The sequence below is a fragment of the Tenrec ecaudatus genome, chromosome 18 (genome assembly GCF_050624435.1).
Source record: "Tenrec ecaudatus isolate mTenEca1 chromosome 18, mTenEca1.hap1, whole genome shotgun sequence".
Classification (NCBI taxonomy): Eukaryota; Metazoa; Chordata; class Mammalia; order Afrosoricida; family Tenrecidae; genus Tenrec; species Tenrec ecaudatus.
In genome coordinates, this window is record NC_134547.1 from 12798649 (window position 1) to 12811487 (window position 12839).

A 12839-nucleotide genomic window follows, 5' to 3' on the forward strand; every position below is an offset into this window, starting at 1 on the left:
TCCACCACGTTCCTGGGCCCCCGACTGAACACCCACCCACAAACAAGCCTCAGACTCACGGCCACGGAGTCAATGCGGACTCCTGGTGACCATATAGGACAGGGAAGAACTGCCTTTGCGGGGGTCTCTGAGACTATAACTGTTTCCTGAAGTAGACAGTCCCATCTTTCTCCACCGCCAGCCCAACACACACACACAAGCACCCTGTCACCAAGGTTCCTTCTGAACAACAAGGTTTCCAGATCACAGAGAGCGCCCTGTTTAGTTCTCTGCTGAGTCCCAGAGTTGGGGAACAAACAAACTCACTGTCATCGAATCGATTCCAATTCACAGGGATCCTATTGCCCGTGTGGGTTTCTAAGGAGCAGAAAGCCTCATCCTTCTACCTTGGTGGATTTGAACTTCAGCCCTGGCAATTAGCCGTTCAATACCTCACCCACAGCGCCACCAGGACTCCTTGGGGTTTGGGACTCAAAAACCAAACTGACCGCCATTGAGTCGATGCTGATTCATAGCAACCCCACAGAATGGGGTAGAACTGCCCCCTTGTGAGTCTCCTGAGGCTCTCAGAAAGTCCCCATCTTTCTTGACTGGTGGATTTGAACCACTGACCTTGCCATTAGCAGCCCAATGCATAACCACTAAGCCCTCACCTGTAAAATAGGGGTGAACAGAGCACGGTCCAGAGGGGGTGGCTCTGAGCAGTGAAAGAGATGGGGTCTGGGAAGCGCTTCCTCAGCCCTGGACCTTGCAGGTAGTAAGTGCTCACTAAATGTCCCTTAAAGGTGAGGTGTGGCCGGGGCGTGGATGCACCCAGTGCCCATTGTAGTTAGCCTGGGAGAGCAGGGTCCCTCTGGCAGCTGCGGGTGGGGGAGGGGGGAGTGAGGAGGGGTGGGGCCAGGAGGGGAAGGGGTGTGGCCAGGGCGGGGATAGGTTCCAAGCTTCTAGAAATGACCAATGGGGACGCCGAAGGGCGTGGCCCTCTGTGACATGGGCGGGGCCTCGAGCCGGTGGGCGGGGCCGGGCGCTGGGGGAGCCTCCGGGAAGAAGATGCTCGGGCGAGCAGCCACCACCAGCCCTGTCGCCGCTGCTGCCCGCGCCCGCCGCCCTCCGGGTCCCCACTAGCGGCCGCCTCCGCTCCCCACCTCCGGCCCCGCTCCTCCGGCCCCCCGCCCGAACAGGGCCTGGGGGGCTCGGCCTAACGCCCGGGGGGGGCGCCAAAAAGGAGGGGGAATCCGGTTCCCTCAGTGACGCGGCCAGTCCCGGGTCTCCGTGATCTTGAGAGAGACCCCACCCCTCAGTTCTTCCCGGGCTCCCTCGGGGACCCCCTCGTCCTTCCCCCCCCTCCCCCTGCTCACATCCGCTCTCCAAGCTCAGCCGGCCCCCCCCAGCACCAGCTGCCCCCTCCCTCCCTCCCTCCTTCCTCTCCCCCACTCCCTCCCTCCCTCCCTCCCTCGCTCTCCGGGGCTCCCCCTCCCCCACCCGCCGCCGCCCCCTCCCCCGCCCCCTGCTCCCCTCCCCCGCCCCCCGCCCCCCCACCATGAGGATGATGGCTGCCGGCGCGGTGCACGGCCTCTTCACGGCCTCCGCGGCCCCGCAGCCGCCGCCGCCCCCGCCGCCGCCGCCGCCGCAGCCCCAGCCTCCCCAGCAGCCGTCGCCGCCGCCACAGCAGCCGCCGCCGCCGCCGCCGCAGCCGCAGCCGCAGCAGCAGCAGCCGCCGCCCCAGGCCCCCCCCATGGAGCCCGAGGCCCTGGATTCCCGCAAGAGGCCCCTCGAAACGCCCCCCGAGGTGGTTTGCACCAAACGCAGCAACACGGGAGGTGAGGAGGGGCTGCGGCTTGGGGGGACGGGGTGGGAGGGGGGGGCAGAGGGGCCTCGCCTTTCTTCACCACCACCACCACCTCCCCACGCCAAGTGGCAGGTGCAGGGGGTCTGAGGAGCGGCTGGGCGCCCCTCTCAGAGGCGAAGGACCGAGGAGGGGCTTGGGGGGGGGCCGGCCCTCACCCCCTCTCGCCGCAGCCGGGAGCGGCGAGCTTTGTCTGCCGGGAGAAGACTTGGGGGAGGGCCGGGGGTGGTCGGTGCCCTTGGGGGGTACGGAGGATGCGGGCGTGGGTCCTTCAGGGCGAGTGTTTCTGTGTCCTTGAGGGGTGTGTGATGTGACCCTTTCGGGGCAGGGGTGTTCCCCTGGCTGGCTTCTGCAGAGGATCCCAGAGGATCCCAAATTTGTGCTCGGTGGAGGAGGAGAGGGACGGGGCTTGAGGAGGCCTCTCTGCGGGCTGGAGAGGCAGGTGGGGGCCCTTGGCGGGACCGTGCGTGGGGCCGGCCGGGTGGGTGTGTTGGGTGACTTGGAGGAGAGAGTGGGTGTGGAAAGCTAAGTGGGAGAATATGTGGCTGAGACATGTGTGTGTGAGCTCTCACACGCACAGGTGTGAGTCCTGGGTTGTGATATTGTGACATTACAGATCAGGGCTCTGACGATGAAGAGGGTGTGTGTGTGTGTGCGTGTGTGTGTGCGTGTGCGTGTGTGTGTAAAAGAAAGAGGGACTGGGCTCCGTGCTGGAGACCCTAGAGGAGTAGGTGTGTGCATGTCACGCTAGCGAGGACTGTGACACATGAGCGAGAGGGGGGGTGTGACATGCATGGGGGAGTGTGGGGGGTGGGAAAGGGCCCACAGAAAGGCTCAGGTCTGTGTGTGTATGTGTGAGCAGGAGGGCCCATGTGGGGCAGGGGCAGGAGGACTTGTGTGTGTGACACCCAGGCCCAGTCTGGGCCCCAGAGGCCAGGAGGAGCAGGGGAGGGGGTGTGACAAGAGAAGGGTGTGGGTGGGTGTGACTCCAGAGAGGCTGTGGCTGGGTGTGACACATGGAGGTGTGCAAGATGACATCAGAGGGGGGTGTGTGCACCCAGGGAAGGTGGGTGTATGCCACGCCAGGGAAAGGCTGAGGTGCAGGGGTGAGGTGCACGAGGGAGGCTGTGTAAGCAGGCCAGGGAGTGGTGGGCGTTTGTGTGACTGGGCTGTGGAGTATGTGTGCGCGTGTGTATGTGTGTGTGTCACCCAAGGGGTGTAAAAAGGGTGTGTGCGCAGGGGTGTGTGCATCCCCCAAGAGAGTGTAACAAGGGGAGGTGTGTGTGTGTGAGAGAGAGAGAGAGAGCAATGGGTGTTTGGGTCACCAGAGAATACAGAGGGACGATGATGTGTGATCCCCCAAGAGTGCATCTATGCATAATGAGGGGTGTGTGTGACATGACTGTGAGGAGAGAAGATGGAGGTATGCAGGTGTGTGCATGTGTGTGCGTGCGTGCGTGTACTCAAGCGCCGTGCACCTTGGATCCCACGAAAAGTATGTGGCTGGAGCTGTGGGAGAGACCCAGGAGGGTGTGTGTGTGTGTGTGTGTGTGTGTGTGTGTGTGTGTGTGTGTGTGCGCGCGCGCACCTGTGTGCACGCGCTCGTGTGTGAGAATGAAAGACAAGCTCCGGTTGAGGGGTGGGGGACTCAGAGAGACAGTGACCTGTCAGGGCTTGAAGGGAGACCCCTGAGCGGACGGCCCCTCCCGACACCGGTCACCTTGGCTAAAATCCCCACCTCCTTTGGCTTTCCGGGCTTTTTCCTCCGGATAGAGAGGTGGCCTGGAATGAGCCGGCCCCTCCCATCCCACAGGCCACCGAGTAGAGGGATGTGCCAGGGAGCCCTCTCCCTTCCCTTTGCCTGAGGACAGCCAGCCCAGTAGCTTCCTCCTAGCCCAACCCCCATGCAGGTGGGGGGACCCCCTGGGTCCTCCTGCTTATGAGGGTGTCCAGCAGAAATTGGAGGAAAGGGAAGTTGGGGGAGGGGTGGGAGGGAGTTTCCTGCCCGTCTTCCTGCTTCCCTACCCCCACCCAGCACACCCCCAGAGACTGTGTCCCAGCCCCAGGCCACTTCCTTTCCCCTTCCTGCCCCAGTCTGGGGCCAGGCCAGGACCTGGGGACCCCAGGAGGACCCTGAGTTCAACCAGGCTGCCTATCCTAGTCCAGAGAGCCAAGAACAACCCAGCTGCCCAGTTCCGACTCCGAGGGGTGGGGGGGCCTGCACGTCAGAGGCCCATTTGCCTGGGCCCTTTAGGGTTCTCCATGGCTGTTTTTATTAGAAGTCCACACCAGGTCTTACTTCCTTGGGGGCTCGGGACCTTTAGCTTAGCGGCTGAGAGCTCGGTGCCACCCAGAGACGTCATGCTTCCCTTAAAGGGACAAATGCTCACCATCCGATTGCTCGCATTGAGCCGTTCAGTGTAGCTGCAGAGAGGATGAGATGAAGATGATGATGATATCCACTCCCTCAGCATTCCTCTGAGTCAGGCTTTGAGCTATGGGTTAATTTCTCACCGCCACCCCAGGGGAGAGGGGCTGGGGCTCCCCCTGGACCGGTAAGGACAACTGAGACACAAGGCAAATGGAAATACTTGCCCAAGGTCGCACAGTTCAGGAATGGTGAAGCTTGGAATGTTTCCAACCCTCACTGCCCTGCCGGGTCCCAGACTTAGGGACTTCACCACCATGTTATCCTGCCTCCCTCCATAGCACCGTAGTGGGTGAGGTGGCAGTAGGGAGAGACCAAGACAAGCCCTCGGGGTCCAACTCCTCCCAGCCTTTTCCTCCCACCCCTTCCCAACTCCCTGTGGGGAGACCCCCAGAGATGCAAGGGGGGAGGAGTCTAAGGGACAGGACCTTGATCTCAACGCTGGGGAGGGCTCTTTTTAAGAAGACACTGTGGGAGGAGATGAGCCAGTCAGGGTGCAGTATAGCACCCATGAAACATACCACTTTCCCCTAGTTCTTTAATGCTTCCTCCTCCCACCCCCACTATCATGATCCCAAGTCTACCTTACAAATCCAAGTCTATTTTACAAATCCGACTAGACCAGAGTATGTACACAGGTGCAGATCAGAGCTGGAAACACAGGGAATCCAGGACAGATAAACCCCTCAGGACCAATCATGAGACTAGCTATACCAGGAGGGGAAGGAGGAGGTGGGGGAAGAAAGGGGGAACCCATCCCAATGATCTGCATATAACCCCCTCCCTGGGGAATGGCCAACAGAAAAGTGGGTGAAGGGAGACATAGGACAGTGTAAGACATGAAAAAATAATAATTATAAATTACCAAGGATTTGTGTAGGAGGGAAGGTGGGGGAGGGAGGGGCAAATGAGGAGCTGATACCAGGGGCTCAAGTAGAAAGAAAATGTTTTGAAAATGATGATGGCAACACATGTACAAATGTGCTGCACACAATGGGTGGCTATATAGACTCTGATAAGAGTTGTACGAGCCCCCAATAAAATGATTTACAAAAAACCGTGATGGCTGTGAGACCCTGAGCCTCCTCCAGCCTTTTCTCGTCTGAGCCCTCAGCTTGCTTATCTGCCAAATGGGGAGATGACCATCAACGAGTAATACAGGTCCCGCCAAGACAAGTCAGACTCGTAGCCACTCCACAGGACAGCGCAGCATGGCTCCTTGGACTTCCCAAGACTATTCCAGGAGCAGACAGCCTCAACTGGCCCCCGGGGAGCAGCTGGTGGGGTTGAACCTCCGACCTTGTGGTGAGCGGCCCAACGCTCAACTCTCAGTGCCACCAGAGCTCCTTACCTGTAGTAATAGTTCCCGGTGTTGTGAATGCTGCACAGGCAACATTTCATTTAGTTCTGTCAACGTTCTGTGAAGGAGCCCCGGTGGTATAGTGGTTACGTGTTGGCCTGTGATCCTCATGGTCGGCAGTTCAAACCCCACCCCCGCGCCCCCTCCCCGCAGCTCTGAGGGAACAAAATTGGGCTTTCTATTTCCGTAAACAGTCTCAGAAACCCACAAGGGGGTCTCTGTGAGTCAGCATGGACTTGATGCCAATGAGTTTGGCTTGTTTGTTTGTTGGAGTGATGGAGTGACGAATGATAACAAAGCCCATGCAGATTCCTGGGTGACTCCCTCGAGTGGCTAGTGGGTGGGCTCGACCCACCAACCATCCGGTGAGCAGTCCACAGCCTAGCCTGCTCTGCCACCAGCACTGTAATGATCATCGTTGTGATAATGAGGATGGTGGTAGCTCGAATTTATGGTGCGCAGAGGTTCCAGACAGCGCATGAAAGACAACCACAGCGATTAGGCTGCCGTGACCCATGAAAAACCGAGGCACAAAGAGGTTAAGTAACTTGCCCAAGGTCCACCAGCCAAGAAGAGGCAGAGCCTCATTGCGTTGTGGGTAGCAAGTTGGGCTACTAACCGCAAGATTAACAGTTCGAAACCATCGGCCGATCCCCAGGAGAAAGATGAGGCTGTCTGCCCTGATAAAGGGCTCCAGTCTTGGAGACCCACAGAGGTCCCGGGACGCCGCGATGGGTCAGTATCACGCCGATGGCAGTAAGTTTGAGAAGATGCAGCTCTCTGGGATGGGGTGTCGGGTAGAGCTCATTGGGGATAGCACACTGAACACCTGGTGAGTAGTCACTACTCAGAAAGCCATCGCTGTCAGACTGGACTCGGCAGCAGTGGGGCTTGGGCTTCCTTTCTATCAGCTCCATGGTCGAATGATTCTGGTTCAGCAATAGATTTTCTAGCCGTCCACTCAAAGAAACCAGGGCAGCCACGATGGCATAGTGGTTACGCGTTGGGCCGCCAGCCACAAGGTCGGCAGTTGCAAACCACCAGCCACTCCACTGGAGAAAGGCTTTCTGCTCCGCTGAAGAGTTACAGACTTGGAAACCCACAGGGACATCTCATTATGAGCCTGAATCGACTAAACGGCATTGAGACAGACAGACACACACACCCAAGTTGGAATCCCAGCACCTCAGACTCAGCCATTCACCTATCTTAGCGGTCAATGGGTATGCATTGTGATGATACTGAACAAGGACCTCTGGTGGTTATGCATTGGGCTAGGCCCACGAGGTAGGTCCTCGGTTCACAGAAAGATGTGACTTTCGGCTCCAGCCAAACATCACAGCCTCAGAAGCCCACAGGGACGGTTCTCCTTGCTACAGAGTCGAGCGAGTCGGCATCGACTCGGTGGCAGTGCATCTTGATGACATCGAACAACTTTCAGCAGAGCTTCCAGACTAAGACCAGCTAGAAAGGCATGGTGATTGATTTCCAAAATTCGGCCAATGCAGTCCTTGTAGATCAGTGGTTCTCAACCTCCTTCATGCCGTGACCCTTTAAAACAGTTCCTCATGTAGTGACCCCCCAACCATAAAATTATTTTCGTTGCTACTTCATCACTGTCATTTTGGGCAGGATGTATTTGCATGGTTACAGATGGGACATCATGAAAACATCGTGGTGAATCACAAAAACAATGTCTTTATCTATTGTGAAATATTTAGTTCTTATGACAAATCGATGAAATGTTGTCTTGAAGCATGGTGTAGCATGGGTAACAGTCTTCGTGCCGGGTACTACTAGGTGGGCCTATCTGCATGTGGGCGGACCCGCCTAGAGACAGAGACAGGAGCGGTGTCTCGGTTCCTAAGACCATGGGAAAGATGTGTTTTCCGAGGGTCTTAGGTGACCCCTGTGAAAGGGTCACTCGCCCCCCCAAAAGGGTCTCGACCCACAGGTTGAGAACTGCTGCTGTAGACCATAGTGGTTTGATTCATGGAGAGGTGGCCCAGGGCCAGACAACATTTGGTTCTATTGTATAATGAATGGGTCGCCGAGAGGCGAGGGCCATCTCCATAGCCTTCATCATCATCATCTTCATGGCCACCCGAGCCCTGGTGGCGCTATCGGGTTGGGTAATCGTTAGACCAGACTAGGTGGTTCAATCCCATCAGCCACTCCTCGGGCGAAAGTTAAAACTGTCTGCTCCCCGTCCAGATTTACAGCCTCCAAACTCATCGGTAGCCCCTCTGAGTTGGAATTGACTCCAGCAGTGGGTTGGGTCATACGATAGCCTCTTCCTGGAGGAGCCCCGGTGGCAGAGTGGCTACACGTTCGGCTGCGATCTGCAAGGTCAGCTGTTCAAAACCACCAGGTGCTCTTCGGGAGAAAGGGCTCTGCCGTAAACAGTTGTGAGTCTCGGAAACCCACCGAGGCAGCTCTAGCCTGTACTATAGCGTCGCTAGGAGTTGCAATTGACTCCCATGGCGGTGAGGTTTCCCACGCAATGATGAATCACCCCCAGGGAAGTCACCCTAACCAGCCCCAACCCCCTCTCACACACAGACAGGGTCACACACAAGGACGATGCCACTCCTGTCACATACCTTGACAGCTGACACCATGACAGGAAACAGTCTCAAAACCAAGCAAGCCAGCTGCCATCGACTCGATTCCCACTAGTCGCTGAAATACTTTGAACTCTGCTTTTTGACGTTCTTGTCCTCTCACCTCCAGGACAAAGGCCGCCTTACCGGGCTGTCCCTGACAATAAAATTGCTCCCCCTCATCGCACCACCACCCTATCCAAATATCGGGGAGTGGGGAGCCGTTTGGGAATCTCCAGAGGTATTCCTGGGAGCCGGGCAAGGGAGAAGGGGTGACTCATCCCAAAACAAAACACCGTCACTGCCACCAAGTAGAGGGGCAGTGAGAAAGAGGGCAGCCCTCCCTCCACCAGATGGCTGGACGCCGTGGCTGTTTCCAGGGGCGCAGGCACAGGAAAGATAGTGAGGATGGTGCAGGACCGGGCCTAGTGGCGTTCCGTGGTACCCAGGACCGCTATGGGCTGGGACCTACTCAGTGGCCTTTCACAGCCATCAAGTCCGTTCTGACTCACAGCGACGCTCGCAGGACAGAGTCGAACTGGCCCCATGGGTTTCTGAGGCTACAGCTCTTTTAGGGGACCAGAAAGCCTCCTCTTTCTCCCTCGGAGCGGCTGGTGGATTTGAACTGCTGCCTTTGCGATAAGCACTGCGGTGCCCAAGGGCTTCTTAGACACCCCTCTAGTGACTGCGAAGGAAAGAGGGCCTCTTCCCCCAAGGTGGAACTGCTTGAAACGGCAGCAAAAGGGAAGCAGGTTGGTGAGAGGTGAACTGGCTGTCTTCCGACGCGGAGACTAAGGGAGGCGGAAGGGCGAGTGGGCCTCTGTGTTCAGTTTGAGTGGAAGGAAGCCCCTTCTCACCGGCAGGGGCTTGGGGGTCCTTTCAATCAAGGTGGGAGAGCAGGTGATGTCTAGGGGGCTGCGGGGGGGGTGTCATCCAAGGTCACATGGTCTGATCTTTGCTATAAGAAAGTGGTGCGGACTTATGGTTCTGGCTTCTTCCTGGGGGCGTTGAAGAGTCATAGGAGGGAAATGGCCCTAGACAGGGGAGGAGGGGAGGAGATTCGAGTGGGAATATGGTAGACAGAGGTCCTTGAGGCAAACTCCTGTCTGTCTGTGGTGTTCTGACCGTCTGCCTACCAGGGGGTGAAAGGGTGGGGGGAGGGGGGAATCGCCTGAGCAGGAGGCCTCAGAAAGCCAGCCTGTCCCCCTAGTCTGATTCAAGGACCACCAGTGTCCACTCACTCACTGCCATCGCGTCGATTCCAACCCCTAACGGCCCTCTAGGACAGAGTAAAACTGCCCCTGTGGGTTTCCAAGACGGTCACTCTTCACAGGAGTAGCGAGCCCCGGTCTTTCGCCCGTGGAGCGGCCGGTGGTTTCGAACTGTGGACCTTGCCGTTAGCAGCCCAAGGGGAACTGCTACGCCACCAGGGAGGGAAGGAAGGGAATAAACGTGCAGGGAGATGAGCCCCAAACCAAAACCCACTCTTGGGGTTGATGGTGTCGATTCCAACCCATCGCTGCCCCCCGGGACTTCCCAGACGGTCATCTTGATAGACTCAGGTGCTCACCTCTTCCCCCCTCGTAGCGGCAGCCTAGCACCTTCCCCACTGTGCCAGCGGGGCCCCTTAGTGACCCTATAGGATGGGGAAGTATTGCTTCCGTGTGGTTTCCAAGGCCCTCAGAGGGGCTGGTGGATTCGAACCGCTGATCTTGCAGTTTGAAGTCCCACACTTAACCCACGGTGCCACGATGAAAGATGGGCATGAGGTGTCTGTTGCAGGGGAAGGGGCAACAGGGTAGCCACTTCTATCAGAGAGGGGCCATCCCCCCTCCTCTCAGCCCCTTCGAGGGCCGAGTGACCAGAAAGTGGATCTCCCCTCCTCAGGACTCTCCTCCTCTTCCAACCAAACCCTCGAACCTTAGACGCTTGGTGTCCCTTTGCAGAGCAGTTGGCCTCTCCCAAGGAGCCTGCTTACAAGGAGCGGGTAAGCATTGGGCTGCTATCCACAAGGTCAGTGGTTCAAACCCACCAGCCACCACCAGGGAGAAAGATGAGATTTCTGTAAAGACTGATAGCCCCAGATATCTTCAGGGCCATTCTCTGTCCCGTAGGGTCTCTGTGAGTTGGAGTCCACTGGATGGTATTGTGTGTAGCATTCGCCAGACAGTGGTAAGCGTTTTGTGCCCACGGGGTCTTAGCCAACTGAAACGCAGTGCCGTCGAGCCAATTCGGACTCGTGGCGACCACCCTATCGGACAGAGTGGCACTGCCCCTGTGGGTCTCCCAGACTGTCAATCTCTACAGAAAGCCTCAATTTTCGCCCTCTAAGCGGCTGGTGGTTTTGAACTGCTGACTTGGCAGTTAGCAGCCCAGCCCATCACCCGGAAAGGAGGCTGGATGGAAATAGGGAGCAGAGGGAGGAAGTGGGAAGAGTGCTGTTAACGTGTATGGACTGAATCAAGGTCGAGAGTCAAAACAGGTGTATCTGTCAGCGAATGGAAAAGGTACTTGCTCTGTGAACTTGCACTTGAACCACAATACTGTTCTTGTTTAAAAACAAAACCACCTCTGGCTGTAAAGCAGTTCCGATCTGTTACTACAGAGGTGGGGCCAGGAGTCCGATGGCAAACGGGTCTGGTAAGCTTCTTTGTTTTTGGCCGTGGGGTGGGGGGGGCGGGGAATTGTCCATCATGGTTCCCATTTCACAGATGAGGAAGCTGAGGCCCAGAGAAGTGATGGGATTTGCCTGAGGCCTCCGGCCCCGTTTCTGCCCTTTGACTCTTAGGTTCTCAGACAAAAAAAAACGGGGGGTGGGGGGAACTGGGTCAGAGAGGAGGGGTTGCATACAGTGGGGACCCACAGGCATTTTCCCCCAGGGAAGATGGATGTGAGGGTTAACCAAAACAAAACCAAAACAAAAAAAACCCTCAATCTTCCAGGACCTGGCTGAGATATGGACCCCACCCCCGCCTGGGTCCTTGGTTTAGAGACCAGAGTAGGGTGGGAGGGGGAATCCCCAAGGCAGGTGAATTCTGGAGGAGTCGATGATGGATGGGAGGGTACCCTGGAGGGTTAATTGCCTAATAGGCTTAATGGTCTGATTAGGCAAGTTTAAGAAGATTGGCTTAGGCTTAGGAAACCCCTTAATTCTAGACCCCCGCCCCACCTCCCCATACAACATCTAGCTCCTCAGGCCCAGTTCCCAGGCTATTAGCCTGAGAAACCCAGACCCAGACTCTTAGGGGAGCAGAGCCTCCGGGCCCCATCTCAACCCCTTTAACTGGAGAAGCCTTTTGTTCTTCTCTGTGTCCCCAGAGACACTGAAAAAGTGGGGAGTCCCGGGGCGGTATGAAATGGGTCCCGCTCTCAGCCACTGACCCCAAAGTGGGAAGTCCAAGACCCTCAGTCCCCAGGTGCGCCAGGGAAGAAAGACCTGCAGGCTCTCCATGCAGAGAAACCAGCCATTGAGAACCCGGACACGCGTGGGGTCACCCGAGTCACCGTGGATCCCTTAGAGCAACGGGATCCTTGAAAAATTAAGCTTTCATTGGGGTTGGCGGGAAGAAGGCAGCTTAACCTGAGAGGCAGAAGGACCTGGCTCCTATCTTTTTCTTATTTTCCTTTGTCTGTTGGGGGACAGTGTGCTGAGTGCTCTGGAATTCCCTGGGGCAGGAGCGAGCAGACTTCTGTGGCCAGCTGCTGAGAGCATGAAACGAGAGGGCTGGTCCCTGACCCGGGTCCAGGGAAGGTTTGGAGAGGCCACTGTTGGAACAGGCAGAGAGGAGTTCAAGGCAAAGGGATGTGCAGGGGGCCCGGGGAAGATGGGGACAGGGAACAACGAGCAGGTGACAACCGTAAACGGAACCAGGCTACAAAGGTTGCAGAATCTTCGCCTTGGTGAGAGGTAAAGACCATAGTTTGGTGAGAAGGTAGAAGGAGGTTAGGACTTGGTCGAACTGAGTTCTCAGAGTACTGGACACATGGCTAAGGAGCCCCCTGATGGTATATGGACTAAAGCACTAAGCTGCTAACCGCAAGGTCAATGGTTCAAAACCACCAGCTGCCCCAAGGGAGAAAGAAGAGGCTGTTTGTTCCCATAAAGAGTTAGTCTCAGAAACCCACCCAGGGGCAGTTCTGCTCTGTTCTACTCTGTCCAGTAGGATTAGCTGAAATTGACTCACAGGCAGCAGGAGGGTGTTGGCCACGTGACCGAGAAAATGGCATTGATCCATCACAAAGAGTGGCCAGAGCCGTACGAGCCCCAGCTTGGTCCCACTTCTAGGTCTTCTGCACCGACTTTGGGTCTGGGGCTGATGGGTGAGGGGCGGGAGCGCCAGTGTTGTACAAGGCTAGCAGTTCGAAACCACTAGCCGCTCTTTGGGAGAAAGACTACGCTTTCTACGCCAGTAAAGAGTCACAGTTTCAGGAACTCACAGGGACAGTAGGACCCTGTCCTATAGGGTCACTAGGAATTGGAGTCCACTCTCTGGCCCCAAGTTCGCTTGTGTTTTTTTTTTTTTGTTGTTGTTGTTCCTTCCCCATTTTCCCGGTGTTCCGACCTGCAGCTCTATCCCAGGGCCTTTGCACTTGCTGATCCTC

At 56.9% G+C, this 12839-nt stretch overlaps 1 protein-coding gene across 1 annotated transcript in view; it reads left to right on the forward strand.

The window, feature by feature from the left end:
• Nucleotides 1-1729: 1729 nt before the first annotated feature.
• Nucleotides 1730-12839, forward strand: part of NOVA2 (NOVA alternative splicing regulator 2) — a 38131-nt gene continuing 27021 nt past the window's right edge. Inside the window, exon 1 of the mRNA XM_075537440.1 lies at nt 1730-1820. Coding sequence (XP_075393555.1) covers nt 1736-1820 — 85 coding nt within the window. The 5' untranslated portion in view covers nt 1730-1735. The remainder of the gene's footprint in view (nt 1821-12839) is intronic.